Source organism: Panthera uncia (genome assembly GCF_023721935.1).
Source record: "Panthera uncia isolate 11264 chromosome A1 unlocalized genomic scaffold, Puncia_PCG_1.0 HiC_scaffold_16, whole genome shotgun sequence".
In the NCBI taxonomy this organism is placed as follows: domain Eukaryota; kingdom Metazoa; phylum Chordata; class Mammalia; order Carnivora; family Felidae; genus Panthera; species Panthera uncia.
The window spans coordinates 79,313,894-79,329,196 of NW_026057576.1; the positions used below are offsets into that span (position 1 = coordinate 79,313,894).

At 44.3% G+C, this 15,303-nt stretch overlaps 1 protein-coding gene across 3 annotated transcripts in view; it reads right to left on the reverse strand.

Annotated features, from left to right (window-relative positions):
- The window catches only part of DCUN1D2 (defective in cullin neddylation 1 domain containing 2), a 31,430-nt gene that overhangs the window by 11,752 nt on the left and 4,375 nt on the right, over nucleotides 1-15,303 (reverse strand). For 2 of the 3 annotated variants that reach the window (XM_049647269.1, XM_049647272.1), the window contains exons 2-4: nucleotides 13,059-13,475; nucleotides 9,431-9,599; nucleotides 1,864-1,994 (exon numbers count right to left, since the gene is read on the reverse strand). In XM_049647269.1, coding sequence (XP_049503226.1) covers nucleotides 1,864-1,994; nucleotides 9,431-9,599; nucleotides 13,059-13,113 — 355 coding nt within the window. In that variant the 5' untranslated portion in view covers nucleotides 13,114-13,475. Of the gene's footprint in view, nucleotides 1-1,863; nucleotides 1,995-9,430; nucleotides 9,600-13,058; nucleotides 13,476-14,507; nucleotides 14,607-15,303 lie in introns of those variants that run through there. The other variant, XM_049647270.1, reaches the window with a different exon arrangement.

The window sequence follows — 15,303 nt, forward strand, 5'->3', positions numbered from 1 at the left end:
CCCATGGCCCCGGCTCTCCGACGCACGACAAGGTGGGGACGGCGCAAAGCCTCTACTGCCAGAGGTGGCTCGCTGCTGCCCCTTTACCCAATGGCAGGCCTGTCTGCTCACCCATTTCCTGGAACAGGAGAAAATACATCCTTAATTTTCCTGGCGGCTCTCCCACTGCCACCTTCCCAAAGTTTTGGCAGAACTGTTCAAGTGAGCTCCTGAACGGGGCTCACACGGAGGCCCTTTCTCAGCTCCCAGGGTGGCAGGAGCATGATCCTCGAGGTGGCACACAGGGTGAGAAAGCCATTCACAAGGCCAACTAGCCTGGAGACAGAGGGAATCTGATGAGAGACTCATCACAGTGCAAGGTACCAAGAGTTAAAGTGAACAACCACAGCACTGGAGAAAAACAAGTAAAAAGAAGAAAACCATCTCTGCCATGGGAACAAGGATAGTGCTTATGAAAGATGGCCCCCACCCCCTGCTCTGAGATAGGAGGGCCCAGTCCCTGACACACTCCCATGGGAGAACCCAGCCCCTGTACCCCCCTCCCATGGGAGGGGCCCAGCCCCCACCCCCCCCCCCCCTTGGGACAGGAGGGCCCCCCCCCCCCCCCCCCCCCGGTAGGGCCCCGCCCCCCCCCCCCCCCCCCCATGGGAAGGCCCATCCCCTGACACCCACTATGGGAGAGCCCGGTCCCTGCACCTCCCCCCACCATGGGAGAGCCCAGCCCCTGCACCCTCCCCTCCTCTGGGACAGGAGGGCCCAGGCCCTGACACCCCCTATGGGAGAGCCCAGTCCCTGCACCTCTCCCCACCATGGGAGAGACCAGCCCCCACACACCCCTCTTCTGGGTCAGGAGGGCCCAGCCTCCACCCGCCCCCACCCCCACCCCCTGCCATGGGAGAGCCCAGCCCCTGAACCATCCCACCCACCATGGGAGAGTCCAGCGCCTCAATCTGCGCCTGCATTTGACCTGCCAAGAGGAGTAAGAGACAGAGGGGAGAAGAATGTTCACTGCTCACACACCTACAGACATGCACAGGTGAAATCAGCCCCCGAAATCAATTGTTTGCAGTGGATTTTTCTATCTGTGAATTTTCAAGCCCATTTTGGTTTCCTTCCTAAAATTGGTTATTTTATAATATTGCTTTTTAAGTGTAAGAACTCTTCTTTGAAACATATTCTTGTTTAATCCCTAAAGACCATGTCAGTCCCCCTCTAAACTTGTAAAACATTTTACTGAACTAAACATGTCTGTTACATTAAACAAATAAATTATATAGCATTTAGGGGGAAAAAGAAATGAAAATAAGCAGAATAAAACCCTCAGAGAAACCAAACTCACACTAAAAAGTTAAGAATTTTCCAAACAAATTTATATTATAGCAAAACTATATAACTCTGAAATAAACACTAAGATGTAACCCAAGGCACGTCAGAATTGTTTTCAAGTAAGGTAACTTTAAATCTCCAGACCAGGACAGGATTAATGTCCCCTGGCCGGTCCCCACAATACCATCTGCTGGACCACACACCTGGCTGATACAAACATTCTGATTGTCGGTATCAATTGCTGACTTCTCTAACCCATTAGTCAACTGTTATTAGTATGACAGAATGCGGAGCGTTTGCAAGTTACTTTACGTTTTGGAGTTTAAATATTTAAGGCCGGAAGTGGCGGCTGACTAGGGGCTGAGCGCAAGTGCAGGTGGTACCAGGTGGCCCGCATGGCCGTGGCACGCCCAGTGGTCAGAAGGCACCAAGGCAGGAACAGGGACCCTGTCGCATCAGGACTGTCACCTGGCAGGTCCTGCCCACTTTTAGTCTCATGAAGATGTGGCTTCTTACGAATCTGGATTTTATACTCACCTAAACCCTTCTGCCCGGGGTTCTTAGCAAAGGTGAAGGTAAACTGATAAAAATCCTTAAACTTCGCCGTGTCCTTCAGTTCCTGCTCCAGCCTCGGCAGAAGGGCCCTCAGCTTCTCCGTGCTGTCACACCTGCCGAGAGACAGTGCTGTTGTGGCGGGACAAGTGCCTGCCCAGCCTGGCCGCTCCCTGTGGCCTGCAGGCCCCCTTCTCTAGCTAAAAGGATTCCGGTGCTCCAGAACGGATGGTGGTGGTGGCGGCACGGCGCCGTGAAGACGCCAAAACCAGACTTGTGGACTTTGAGTGGGCGAATTCTGGCCCTGGGGTTGCCTCCTTATGGCCAGGCTCGTCCACATAGGACAAAACACAACTCCACTGCTCGAGAGTCAGGCTTTCCGGGCGCGGGGTGGGGGTGGGGAGGAAGGGGCAAGTGGGTGAAGGGATGGCACACACTACTGTGATGAGCACGGAGGAACGCACAGAACTGCTAAGTCTGTGCACTTAGCATAGCGCTACGACTGTGCACCTGACACTAGCATAGCGCTACATTAATTACGCTGGAATTTAAAACATACATTTGCTGAAAATGAATTAAAACATTGATCTTCCTCCAAAAAGTCAACCTCCTTTAAGAATATTAAAAAGCCTTAAAAGCAGAAATCTTTGTCTTTTTTATTTTTAAATGTCTTTTTTATTTTGACAACCCAGCAAGAAGATCGTAACAGCCCTTGCTTCACCAATGCCGCAGCAGAGCCCTAGGGCTTGGGAGCGAGCAGGGGAAGCCCTGCCTCAGTGGCCACCTGCGCGGTGACACAGAGGAGAGGCATACAGCTCCAGGGACCCACACCAGGGCTGGCGTGCTCCCCACCTCAGGCCTCTTCTCTATGGGGCCACTCCGTGCCCTCCTGTGTGCCTGCATCACTCCAAGCAAGCACTCCCTGATGGTCAGTTGCCCCATTTTTGAACTTTGTAAATGGGAGCGCATGTCTGGCTTTTGTGTCTGGCTTTCTGTGTTGACGCTGTGTCTGCAGGTTCACTTGTGCTGGCGTGTAGCTCACATTGAGTCATTTTCGTTACCATGTAGCATTCCACTGTATTCATACTTTATGATTTATATGTTCTGCCAATGAGAAATCCTCTGGCTATCTCTAGTTTTCTGGTAACAAAGGTTGTTAAGAACATTTCTATACATGCATCCAGGCACACAAGTAAATGTGTTAGGTTAGGCACAAGACCAAGTGGGCCAGCTGGGTCACTGAATCTCCAGTGTTGTGATATCAAACTGTTTCCTAAAGAGACTGCCCCATGTCAACCCCCTGCCAGCAGTATACGAGAGTTCCTGTTCCTCCTGTTTTCAGTGATACACACAACTGTGTCTTATTTTAGCCATTCCACAGATTAAGTTCATCATAATTTAACCTGTACTTCCTCAGTGAACAACATTGCACACCTTGTATTTTGACTGGCTATTTGGAGATGCTCTTTTGTGAAGTGCCAGTTCAAGTCTCCTGCCCGTTTTCAATTAGGTATCTTTTTCTTATTGTTTTGCAGGCTTTCTTTACGTATGAACGACATAAGCTTTGGTCAGCTAAGCAGTCTACCCCAATGTGGACTGCATTTTCCCTTCTTGATGATCGGAATTCTTATTTTTAGTATAATACACTGCCAGTCTTCTTCACGGTGTTTTTTATAAAATTTTTTAAATGTTTATTTTTGAGAGAGAGAGAGAGAGACAGAGCGAGCATGTGAGTGGGGGAGGAGAGAGAGAGAGAGAGAGAGAGTGCACACAAGCAGGGGAGGGGCAAAGAGAGACAGGGAGACACAGAAGCTGAAGCAGGCTCCAGGCTCCAAGCTGTCAGCACAGAGCCCAATGCAGGGCTCGAACTCAGGAACCATGAGATCATGACCTAAGCCAAAGTCAGAGGCCTGACTGAGTCACCCAGGTGCCACAGGTTTGTGGTTTTTTTTTTTTTTTTTTTTAATGTGTTCAAACTTCCCCCACTGCATGGTCATAAAGATATTCTCCTACATGATTTTTCTAGAGGCGTCTGGCTTTTGCCTTTAGCCTTTCACACTGACATCTACGATCCACTTGGAACTGATTTTTTATGTACGTTGTGAGGTAAGGGTTAAGGTAAGTTCTTCTCCATGTGCCAATTCTCCCAGAACCATTTACTGAAAAGATGTCCTTTCTTCACGTCTCTGAAGGCTGCCTTTGCCATAAATCAAATGTACCTTAACACATGGGTTTGTTTCTTGGCTCCCATTCTGTTCCACTGGTCTACTGATCTCAGTAGTAGTGCCAAGTAGTCTTAATTACTGTAGCTTGAAAAATCCTAATATATGAGAGAACAGATCTTCCCCTTTTGTTTTTTAAGAACTTTTGGCTGTTCTTGACTGTGCATTTTCATATAAATTTTAAGTCCATTTGTCAAACTACACATATATAAAAACTACTACTTACTGTGGTTTTGATTGAGATCACATTAAATACGTAAATTTAGGGACAAAATACTGACTGTTCCAACCTATAATGAGGTTTATGTCTCTACTCAGGCTTCTTGTCTCTTCTTAAGTTATTTTCTCTGTGGAGGTAGCACACATCTTTAATTAGATTTATCCTAGGTGTTTTTTATTACTAATACTATTGAAAATGACATATATTTTAAAAATTCACTTTGTTTTGTTGAATTGTTGCATTCAGTATTCTAAAATAACATTGATTTTTGTTTGTTGATCTTGGGTCCTACAGTCTGGCTAAACTCACTTATTGACTCTAATATTTCACCTGTGGATCAGACTAGCTACCACCTGTTCAATGCTTAATAAAAGTAGGCATTCATGTTCCAGTTAAGTATAAGATTTCCTCTAGGATTTGGCAGAACGGGGGGGGGGGGGGGGGGGTCAGATTAAGTACTGTCCCTTCTATTCTTGGTTTGCTGTAAGTTCTTTTTCAAAACATTATGAACAGAATTGATTTTTTTTTAACGTTTACTTTTGAGAGACAGAGACACAGACAGACAGAATCTGAAGCAGGTTCCAGGCTCTGAGCTGTCAGCACAGAGCCCTATGTGGGGCTTGAACTCATGAATTGTGAGATCATGACCTGAGCTGAAGTTGGATGCTTAACTAACTGAGCCTCCCAAGCCACCCAGAATTGATTTTTTTTTTAAATGCTTATTTACTTTGAGAGAGAGTGTGAGCCAGAGAGAGAGCGCAAACAAGGCAGAGTGAGAGGGAGACAGAGAATCCCAGGCACGCTCCACACTATCAGCACAGAGCCTGACACAGGGGTCAAACTCACAAACTGTGAGATTGGGACCTGAGCCTAAATCAAGAGTCGGACACTTAACCAACTGAGCCACCCAGGTGCCCCTGAATGAAATTGAATTTTATCAAACCCATTCTTTAAAATTATTTTTTAAAATGCTTATTCATTTATTTTGAAAGAAAGTGTATGCACAAGCTGGAAAGGGGCAGAGAGGGAGAGGGAATCCCAAGCAGGTTCCATGCTCAGTGTGGAGCCTGACGTGGGGCTCAATCTCCCAACTGTGAGATCATTACCTGGGCTGAAATCAAGACTTGGACATTTAACGGACTGAGCCACATAGGTGCCCCTTATCAAAGTTATTTTATGCACTGAGATAATCCCCCCTTTTCTGTTGTTGTGATAAATTACATTGGCTTTGTAATGTTAAACAAATCTCACAATCCCAGACTATAACAAACTTTGTCATGATAAATAATCCTGGTTTTTTGGTTGATTTGTTTTGGGGGCTGGATTTAGTTTATTAATAATTTGTCTAAGATTTTTGCGTGTTATGCATCTTTTGATTCCTATGACTGAGAGTGGACAATAATCTTTCATTCTCAAAATACCCTTTTGTGCTTGCTTCGGCAGCACTAAAATATCCTTTGCTATCCAGGTTGTGCTGGCTTCAAAACAAATTGGAAAGAGTTTCTTCCTGTACAATTCTCTAAAGAGGCTGTGTAGAGTTGGCACTGTTCTCTTTATTAAATATTTTGTAAGATGTGCACCAATCGAGGCCAAGAGTTTTTTCTCTTTGAGAAGATTTAAAATTATGAGTTCACATTCTTTAAAAGAATTATGGAACTATTTATATGTCCATTTCAGTAAGTCACATTTTTAAGATAATTTTTCTTTGGCATCCAGGTTTTCACGTTTACTAGCATAGTGTTGTTCATAATACACTCTTCACCTTTAACATCTGTAGGGTCTATAGTGATGTCTCTCTTTTCATGCCATATTGTTTATTTGTTCCTCACTACTTTTATAAGTCTTTTCAAACAGCAAGCTTCTGGCTTGATTCTTTCTATTGACAACTTCTTTTCTATTTCCTGAAATCACTGCCTGTTTAAAAAAGTAATTCCTTCTCTCTACATTCTTTGAGTTTAGTTTCCTTCTTTTCCTGCTTTTTAAGATAGATACTTTGCTTACTGATTTTTAACTCTTCTTTCCAAAATATGCATTTAAGAAGCTGAATCCTGCAAGTTTTCATATGTAGTGTTTTCATCATTCAAAATACTTTCTAATTTCCATTGTAACTTCTTTCTAATCCAAAAGCTATATCCACATGTATTTCAACTGACTGAGTTATCCTTTTGTTATATTTCTACCTTAATTGTGTTATGGCCTAAAAATACACTCTATCACTTCAATCCTTTGAAATCTGTTGCAACTTCTTTTATGCCTCAGTTTGTGGTCAACACTTACAAATGGTCTACTTGTCTTCTAAAAAGAGTACATATTCTTCAACATCAAAGGGTATATTCTAAATATGTCCATCAGGTCACTTGTTGTGTTGCCCAAATGTCCTATTTCCTTACTGATTTTTCATCTGCTCTTTTCATCTGGTAAGATGTGTGTGAGAATTCCCCATTGTGATTGCAGATTGATAGATTTCTCTTTTTAGTGCTTATTTTTGCTTTAAATAATCTATTGCCTTCCATGTGAAATAAACCCTTCCTCATTATGAAATGTCCTTCATTATCTCTAGAATTATTCTTTGCCTTAAAGCTTATTTTAACATTAACATATCCACACCAACTTGTTTTGGTTAATGTTTGCAAATTACATCAACCTCCACCCCTCAAATTGTTCTGTGCCCTTATGTTTTAATCATACCTATTGTAAACAGTGTACACAGTGGTTGAATTGATGTTCTACAACCCACCCAATACTTAGTTCACTTACACTAAATTAATTATGGAAATGCCGACACATTTTGCTTTCAATCCTCCATTTTATCACGCGCTCGCTATTTGTCCTACATTAAGTAATTTTCCTTGTGTTCTTTTTTCCCCACATTCTTTTGGATTGAATTTATTACTTTCTTCTTGCTCCATTATTTAGGAATCACACATAAGTCACGTCCTCTACCATTTTTATCACGACTGTAACATACACAAAGAAAGCAAGTATTTCTCCCACCGTTTTGTCTTTTTAACACTATCTTTCATTAAGCACAGCTCTTACCTGTGACGAAGTCCAACTTATCAGTTTTTTTGCTTTGATGGCTAGTGCTTTTCACATCTTCTCTAAGACAATGTCCCTTAATCTGGGTCTTAACAAAGAGCTTCTCCCGTGATTTGTCTAGAATTCACAATTCTAAGTTTCCTGCATGGGCATGTAAACCCCCGCCCACCTCAAGACACGGCCTGAGGCCTGATGCGGGCCCCAAGGAGACGTGGTCTCAGGCTGACCTGGCTATTTCAGCATCAGTCATGGAACACTCTTCTTTCCCTGTTGATGTAATAAAAATTGACCAACAATCTTGAGGCAGATGAAAAATAAGAAGACTTTACTAGTTCCTTTCAAGACTTACCTAATGCCACAATAATGAACACTATGTGCTTCAAGGTTAAGGATAAACAGACCCACAAAATATGACAGCGAGTCCAGAAATAGATCCACAGTATGGCCAATTTCTTGTTTTGACAAAGATGTCAAGGGATTTCATGACGTTCACAAAGCTCATTTACCAAGCCTCCAGCCCCCGATGAAAGGCTGTAGGGTTAACAGCTAGAGGCCAAGTGTTCCAGCCACCGGGAGAGTTAATAGCCAGGAAAAAGTGTGAAAAACAGTAATAGAGCGGATCAAAAACCCAAACCCAAAGTGCTTTTTAAAGCTTAGTGCTGCTCAGACTACAACAGCCTTTTACATCCCTAAAAGCACTGAGGTTATCTCTGCAGTACAGGTGGCTGTCACATCACTAATACTTCCATCTTGTAGACAGCACTTGAATGCTTACTGAGTACTTTCCCTTGTAACCACTCTGTGAGATGTGACGAGTGGCACCATTGGCCAGCACTGACTTATAACCTCAAGTCACCTGTATCCACCGCATAAGGAGGCATGAACTCATCTAACACTTTGGGAAGATTCACACTCAAAATCTTTAAAATAGGTTCTTTAAGATATAGCACGTATTAGGATAACAAACAGGAATTTTAAAAGTTCATCTAACACATATCTAGATAATGCCTAAGAAATGCTAGCAAGTGTTTCTGTAAGAAGCACTTATTTCCAAAGTATCCTATTTGGGGGAGGTTCTAGCAGATGGATGAGTGTAGTACAGCGGCAAGAGAATGCTTCTTTAGTGTGGCTTTTCCATTTTCTTGAGTGCACAGAACATGGAGTGATATGCTATCACAACCACTGTCCCAGTGATGTCTTCTGCTGGCTTTTACACAACCGCCAGCAATAGGGTAAGTCCTGTAGAGTTTATCATCGAAACAGACCAGGCTGATAAATGTAACAGATTCATCAGCTTAGTGGAAAACACAAATGTTCCATTTTCCCTGGGGCCCCGGGGATAGCTGTAAGTATGCACCTTATGAACAAATGCTCTATTTTTCCCCAGGGATGCGGGAAGTATGCGCCTTCTGAACATATTCACCTTGGGCTGTCAAGCTCCTTCAGCAACTAAAAATAAGCCAGCTTAAGTTGTCAACACTACAATGTCACAGTATCAGCAAGTCAAGCGTGTTAGCCTTCATACCAACCCATGAAATAGCTCAATAAGCCTAATGATTAAAAGATATTTATGTTATGTGCTTTCATTTAATTGTCTGACTTATCTGATAAGTGAGAACCATCTTGTTATTAATGAAGCCTTTATCCTAACCCTGGAGGTAGAACAGAGAAGTGTTATAAGCAAAAAACAAAATAATAATTTATTGATATTTACTATAGAAACACAATAAATTATACAATTAGTATACAATATTACGAAATAAATTCAATGGCTGAAAACAAACAAAAAAAACACCCTGATAGTTACTGTCAATTCAAAACTGGTAGGATAAAAATTAAAAAGAAAAAAGTAAGTTACAAAAGGGATTAATCTGAACAAAAATATTAAATGAAACTTTATTTGAATTTAAAGGAAACTAAAGGCTTAATAGAGTAGAGGTACAAGAAATGTGTAAGATACACACAGAACGTAAATGAATTTGAAACTAATGTTTACAAGCTGTTGAAAAATAACTAATGTTGAAGGCAGCTTCCTTTTTGCAAAAATTTAAACTGAGACCAACTTACTTACCCGAGCTCTGTCATGCCATCTACAAATTCCTTTTTGGTAAATTCACATTGCGTCGCTGCCCTGAATTTCCACGCAATGACCAAAACGCTGACGCTGGCAGGATCCAGGCTTAAGTCATCACAAAACTGTTGAATCCCGTCAATTCCAATTTTATTTTCATCTTGTGGGTCTACAGTTAAAATCAAGAGAGAGAGAGAGAAGTTCTGCTATTTTGAAAAATAACAAAAATAGGTGGTAAGCATTATAGCTCTATGAGATGGTTCTACCAAGCATGTTTCAAATACATCAATCAATAGACCACAATTTTCTACTGTATACGAAATAGCAACAAATGGTAATTTATCCAGAAAAAAAAAATCCCTATTTAAAAAATCTAGGTACTGGAGTTTAGGAGAAGAAAAAAAAGACCATTGCAACCTCTTTGAGAAGATGTCATCGTTAAGAAAAAATTTAATTTCCATAAAGAAAATAAAAACTCAAAGTTTACACAATTCTAGTTTGCCCAAAGACAAACTGCTACACAGAAATACTGCATTGTGGGTCGCCTGGCTGGCTGGCTCAGTAGGGGGAAGCATGTGACTCTCTGATCTCAGGGTCGTGAGTTTCACTCCCATGTTGGGTATGGAGATTACTTAAAAAAAAAAAAAAAAATCTTGGGGCTCCTGGATGGCTCAGTTGGTTGAGAGTCTGACTTCGGCTCGGGTCATGATCTCATGGTTTGTGAGTTCAGACCCCGCACCCATCGGGCTCGCTGCTGTCAGCACAGAGCCTGCTTCAGATCCTCTCTCCCACTCTCCCTCTGTGACCCTTCCCCGCTCTCTCTCCCAAAAATAAATAAACATTAAAAATAGATAAATATTCTTTAATTAAAAAAAATACTGCATTGGCAAAGCGTTTACAATATTATGAGTTTTGGGGGAGCCTGGGTGGCTCAGTCAGTTGAGTATCCGACTCTTGATTTCAGTTCAGGTCATGATCCTGTGGTAAGGTCCCCTCCCTAAGAAATGTGGTGAGAAAAAAACCCTCAAGATAAGGGAAGGCAACCTGGCCATGTGCATACGTGACATCCCTAACGACCCTGTAACATGAGAGCACCCAATCAGACTGTATGTCTATACGTTACCCGTATTTGGGAGACAAGGAAGTAGAAAATGCATAAAAGGCTACATGGGTATAAGCCCAACTGAGCGGTCCCGGCAGGAATAAAGTTGCTTCCTGGAAAGAAAAGCCTTGGTGTCATGACTCTGCGAGACCCCTGCTACAATCCCAGGGTCATGGGATTGAGCCTCACATCTGGCTCTGCACTGAGCACGGGGCCTGCTTAAGATTCTCTCTCTCTTTCTCTCTTTCTCTCTTTCTCTCTTCCCCTGTCCCTCTCCCCTGTTCGTGCTCTCTCTCTAAAAAATTTTTTTTTAATTTTATTTATTTTTTTATTTTTTCAACGTTTTTTATTTATTTTTGGGACAGAGAGAGACAGAGCATGAACGGGGGAGGGGCAGAGACAGAGGGAGACACAGAATGGGAAACAGGCTCCAGGCTCCGAGCCATCAGCCCAGAGCCTGACGCGGGGCTCGAACTCACAGACCGCGAGATCGTGACCTGGCTGAAGTCGGACGCTTAACCGACTGCGCCTCCCAGGCGCCCCAAAAAATTTTTTTTTAAATATTACATATTTTTATCTCAATCCTGCCAAAGCAATAGAGAAACTCATGTTTTTTTTTAAGGTGATTTTGTTTGCTATAATTTTAATGCTACTATACAGTATTTAGTTTTCAAAATCATTTAGTTTATGCATTCACATTTAACAGCTTAGAAATTCAGGCTTCCCTCTGTCCCTATTTCTGGTTTAGAAATTAAATTAAGGAACTCAGCATTTCTTCATCAGGAAATCTAATAAAATCTACTAGAAAAATCTCAGTAAGACCTCACCAAACCAGGTCTAGTAATTTCCAACAAAGTGCGTGTATAGTAAGATGCCATCACAACGTGTGTGTTAATTCTGTTGGTTTAGAAGGCACAACTAGAAAATTTGTAGCCTCTTTGCTCCAATGAAGATTAAGCGTGATAAAATTCTTCCATGACACAAAATCCAACTTTGGTCACTTCAGTACTATATACTATATTTTCATAGACATCTTGTTATTGAAACGAAATGAAAATTTAAAAAAAGAAAAGAAAACAAGTACATAAAATAAAACGAATGCCGTAATCAAACAAGCAGAGGCCCAGGCTTCCTCCCGGGCCTGCTCTCCCATATTAATGAGGGAGCAGCTGTCCCGAGGGCTCCTGGTTCTCACCCCCCTCTTGTCAATGCTCCCAGTGCTATACAGATCCCCAGGGTGAGAGCACAGTGGGCCTGCACTGCCCTCACCTACAAGAACACTGACTATTTTAAAGTCACTCTGCAAGGACTCACTCATATGTATACATTAGTCCTAACAAGGTTGTGTCTGTCAGGGCCTTGGAACAGCACGTCTCTGCAGAGCCCACAGGGATCCCACAACATATCTACTTGAAAGGCCCAGAACTGCACGAGTAAAGGATGTGAGGGTTAGGTCTCCACTACAGAACGACCCTCACAGGGAGGAACTCTCTCACAGGTGGCTGGACATGTCTGAACACCTCCAGCCACCTGCACGGTGTGTGACCTCCGAGACAGGCCCCATGACAACCTCAGCCAGAGTAACTTGGAGCGCATTACAGCTTATTCAAAATGATGACTTTTCACTTTCAAAACCACTGTTTGTTTTCCAAATACAAACCTGGTTTTTCTACTACAGAGTATGTTTCTGTGCCATGATTAAAAAAAAATGCAGTTTTAAATCTGTTTTCAGATCTAAATAGATTAAAATACACATACGGTATTTTCAAAAGTGAAACATGAAAATAATATGTCAACAAGAATTTAAAGCCAAGCGAGTTATTCTGTTTAGGTTAATACTTGGTTAAATGAGTGTTTTGTGTATTATTATTATTATTTTTTTTTTAGGTTTTGGAAATACAAGATTAGCCTTAGAAACTGCTAGAAAGGAAAAGTAAGTCAACTCTTGACTAGTGGCTGCCTCTGTGATGACAGCACAGACCTGACACCCGATATGAAATCTGAAAGGCTGCTGAAATCTGAGCCGTCTGGATGTGTACAGACCTGTCACCAGACTTGGGCAGCGTGACCGAATCCGCACAGGGAGAGTGCCGCTCTAAGCGCTGGTGTTCCTAACAAACCACCATCCCCAACCTGTAACACAAAAGTCTCTTCGCCAGGAGTGGCCCCTGAAGCCGCCCCAACGGCCAGGTGGCTCCGGGGCCACCGCACAGCCACGCTGTGCGAGCACAAGAGGACGTGTACCCACAGATCCGACTTTCTTCTAGGAGCTGGTCCTGTTCTTCAACAGCCCTCTTGCCACCAGGGTGCCAGCTTACCCAGCAGCGCTGGGGGAAAACCGGGGTCACAGTCTGGCCGGCCACCCCCCACCCCGGCCCGGGTCGGCTACCGGGTGAGGTTCCCCGGAAGCGCAGGGGCCTCTGCGGCTCAGCATCAGCAGCTCAGGAGGCAGAAGGGTCCCGGGCGCCCCAGAGACAGAGGCGGGCTGCCCGCGGCCGCTCTTACCTCTATGCTTGTCGCTCTTACCTCTGTACCTGTCGTACAGCTGCTCCAGCTTCCTCCTGTCCACTGCGCTTCTCATGGGGCCCGCGGCAGGAGCGACGGCGCGCGGGGAGTCGGCGTGGTCACCTCTGGTGTCTACCTGGCCTGTGCTCCGCAGCACATGGCACCACTCTGGCCAGCCTGACAAAATGCCACAGGCTCAGGACCTTGTCCCTCAGAGACGGCTTACGTGTACGCTCTGGGACGTGAGAGCACGAGGAAGGCCAGGCGGCTGGGACGCGGCTCCGCTTCAGTTTCCCACCGCCACTGCCGGTATTTGCACCGGACCTCGTGTTTCCTCGCTGGCTCCCCTTCTCCGCGGGGCCCCGGGCCACAGCATCACATGGCTCCGTAGTCAGGAAGACCGCCCCGTCCTCTGAAAACCGGGATGACGGCATCTATCTGGTGATAAACATGCCAACGACTGTGAGAATCAAGCTTTTACACAAAATACACTGTAATCTCTAACCACTTCAACTTGCATAAAACCCTTTATTCCCCTCCCCGTTCCCCCCCCCCCCCCCCCCGGCCTAGTCTCAGGAAAATCCCTCTTTTACACACTGTAGCTCTCTGATGCAGTGAGGCTGGGTGTCTGACCCCAGGCATGACCACATCACCATGGCCTGTGGCAGGGGGTGTCCTCTTTAGCCCCAGTTAAGTTCAGGATCTAATGAGGGCTGTACAGTTTGGAAACATCATTTAGATTTTTCCCAGTTTAAAATCAGCAGAGTCACACTGATGAAAACATATACAGGTAACTAAGAATAGTGTTAAGCATAACTTACTAAAGTTCCAAAAGCAGCCACAAAAAGCCCATTATGACTAAATGAATCAAAACAGATCTGTGTACCTGAGCCAGAAATTAAAATGGGAACACAGGGCAGAGGCTGGGGCAGGCAGAAAATAGCAAACCGGTCAGTAACCATGCTATATATAGTATGTAAGGAAACAAAATAGCATTCTAGCGCTTCCAGGCAGGGGACGGCTAAATTTCTACTTATCTAAGGTAACCTGATGAAGACGGCACCAGAAATGAAAGTGAATCACCACCTTCAGTGAATCACCACTTTCTGTAAATCAACACAGACTCTACAATCTACTGGATGCTAATGCTTTACACAAATGCTTTACAAAATAACAGAAGGGGAAGTTTCACGTAAAAGGAGGGATTCTTGATCTTGTGCTAAAAAGGATGAGATGGTTTATAAAAACACACAGAATAAGTTCTACCTTCCAGAAACCTGTAGTGGAATACAACATGGAGCCAGGGAAACTGAGGAGGAAAAAAGGAGAGTCAGGGACGAGATTCAGACATGCGCACCAGACACAAGAGCTGGAAGCGGGCTGAAATTCGGCTCAGCCTCCCGGCCGCCAAACCACAAAAGAAAACAGGATTAGTTAGGAAATCTGTTTTCGTAAGATTTAAAAACCTACCAGTGGCCCAGCAGTGGCCTGGCTCCTCCTGGCACGGAACCGCGAAAGAGCAGCCTCTGTACGGCTCACAAAAGGGTAACTGCAGCGTGTGTCCTCTGTCCCAGACCGACTCCTCCCCCCAACGCCAAGGGTAAACAGCACGGTGGCCAGAGCTGCTTAGCTTCCTCCGGCCTCCCTCACAGCGTGCTGAAGCCAAAACAGCAGAGTGCAGTTCAGCAGAATGACGGATCAAACACACGGCTCTCCAGGTACAGTCTGGGCACCCCAGGCTCCCGAGACTACACAAGGGTTCCACCAAGAACAAAACTATCTTCGCAACAACCCCAAGTCATTATCTGCTTCTCTCACTCTCACTGGGGTGAAGCAGAGGCCACATGACTTGCTGATGTGGGGTTCAAACTCATGAACCATCATGACCTGAGCCAAAGTCGGACACTCAACAGACTGAACCACCCAGGCGCCCCAATTTTTTAAAGCGCATAGGGGACTAGAACTAATTAAGTCTGAGAACTGCTGATCTAGTGTAACATGGGGCACTGGCCTTTTGGCTACTTAGAACAATGACTGTTGATGATTTGGGGTCTCGGGTCCCTTCTGGAATCTGGTGAAAATCACAGATTGTCTCTCCAGTAAAGCATGTGGTTTTGCATAAAATTTTGGGGTTTTCACACATCATTGGAGCCCATTAGTTCCTCAGAGGGTAAGGGAAGGTGAAACTCAGGTTACAAGGCCCAGGGAGCGACATCAGGGGCCACTGGTGTCTGTGGCAGCTACTCAGCTCTACAGTGTGGATGAT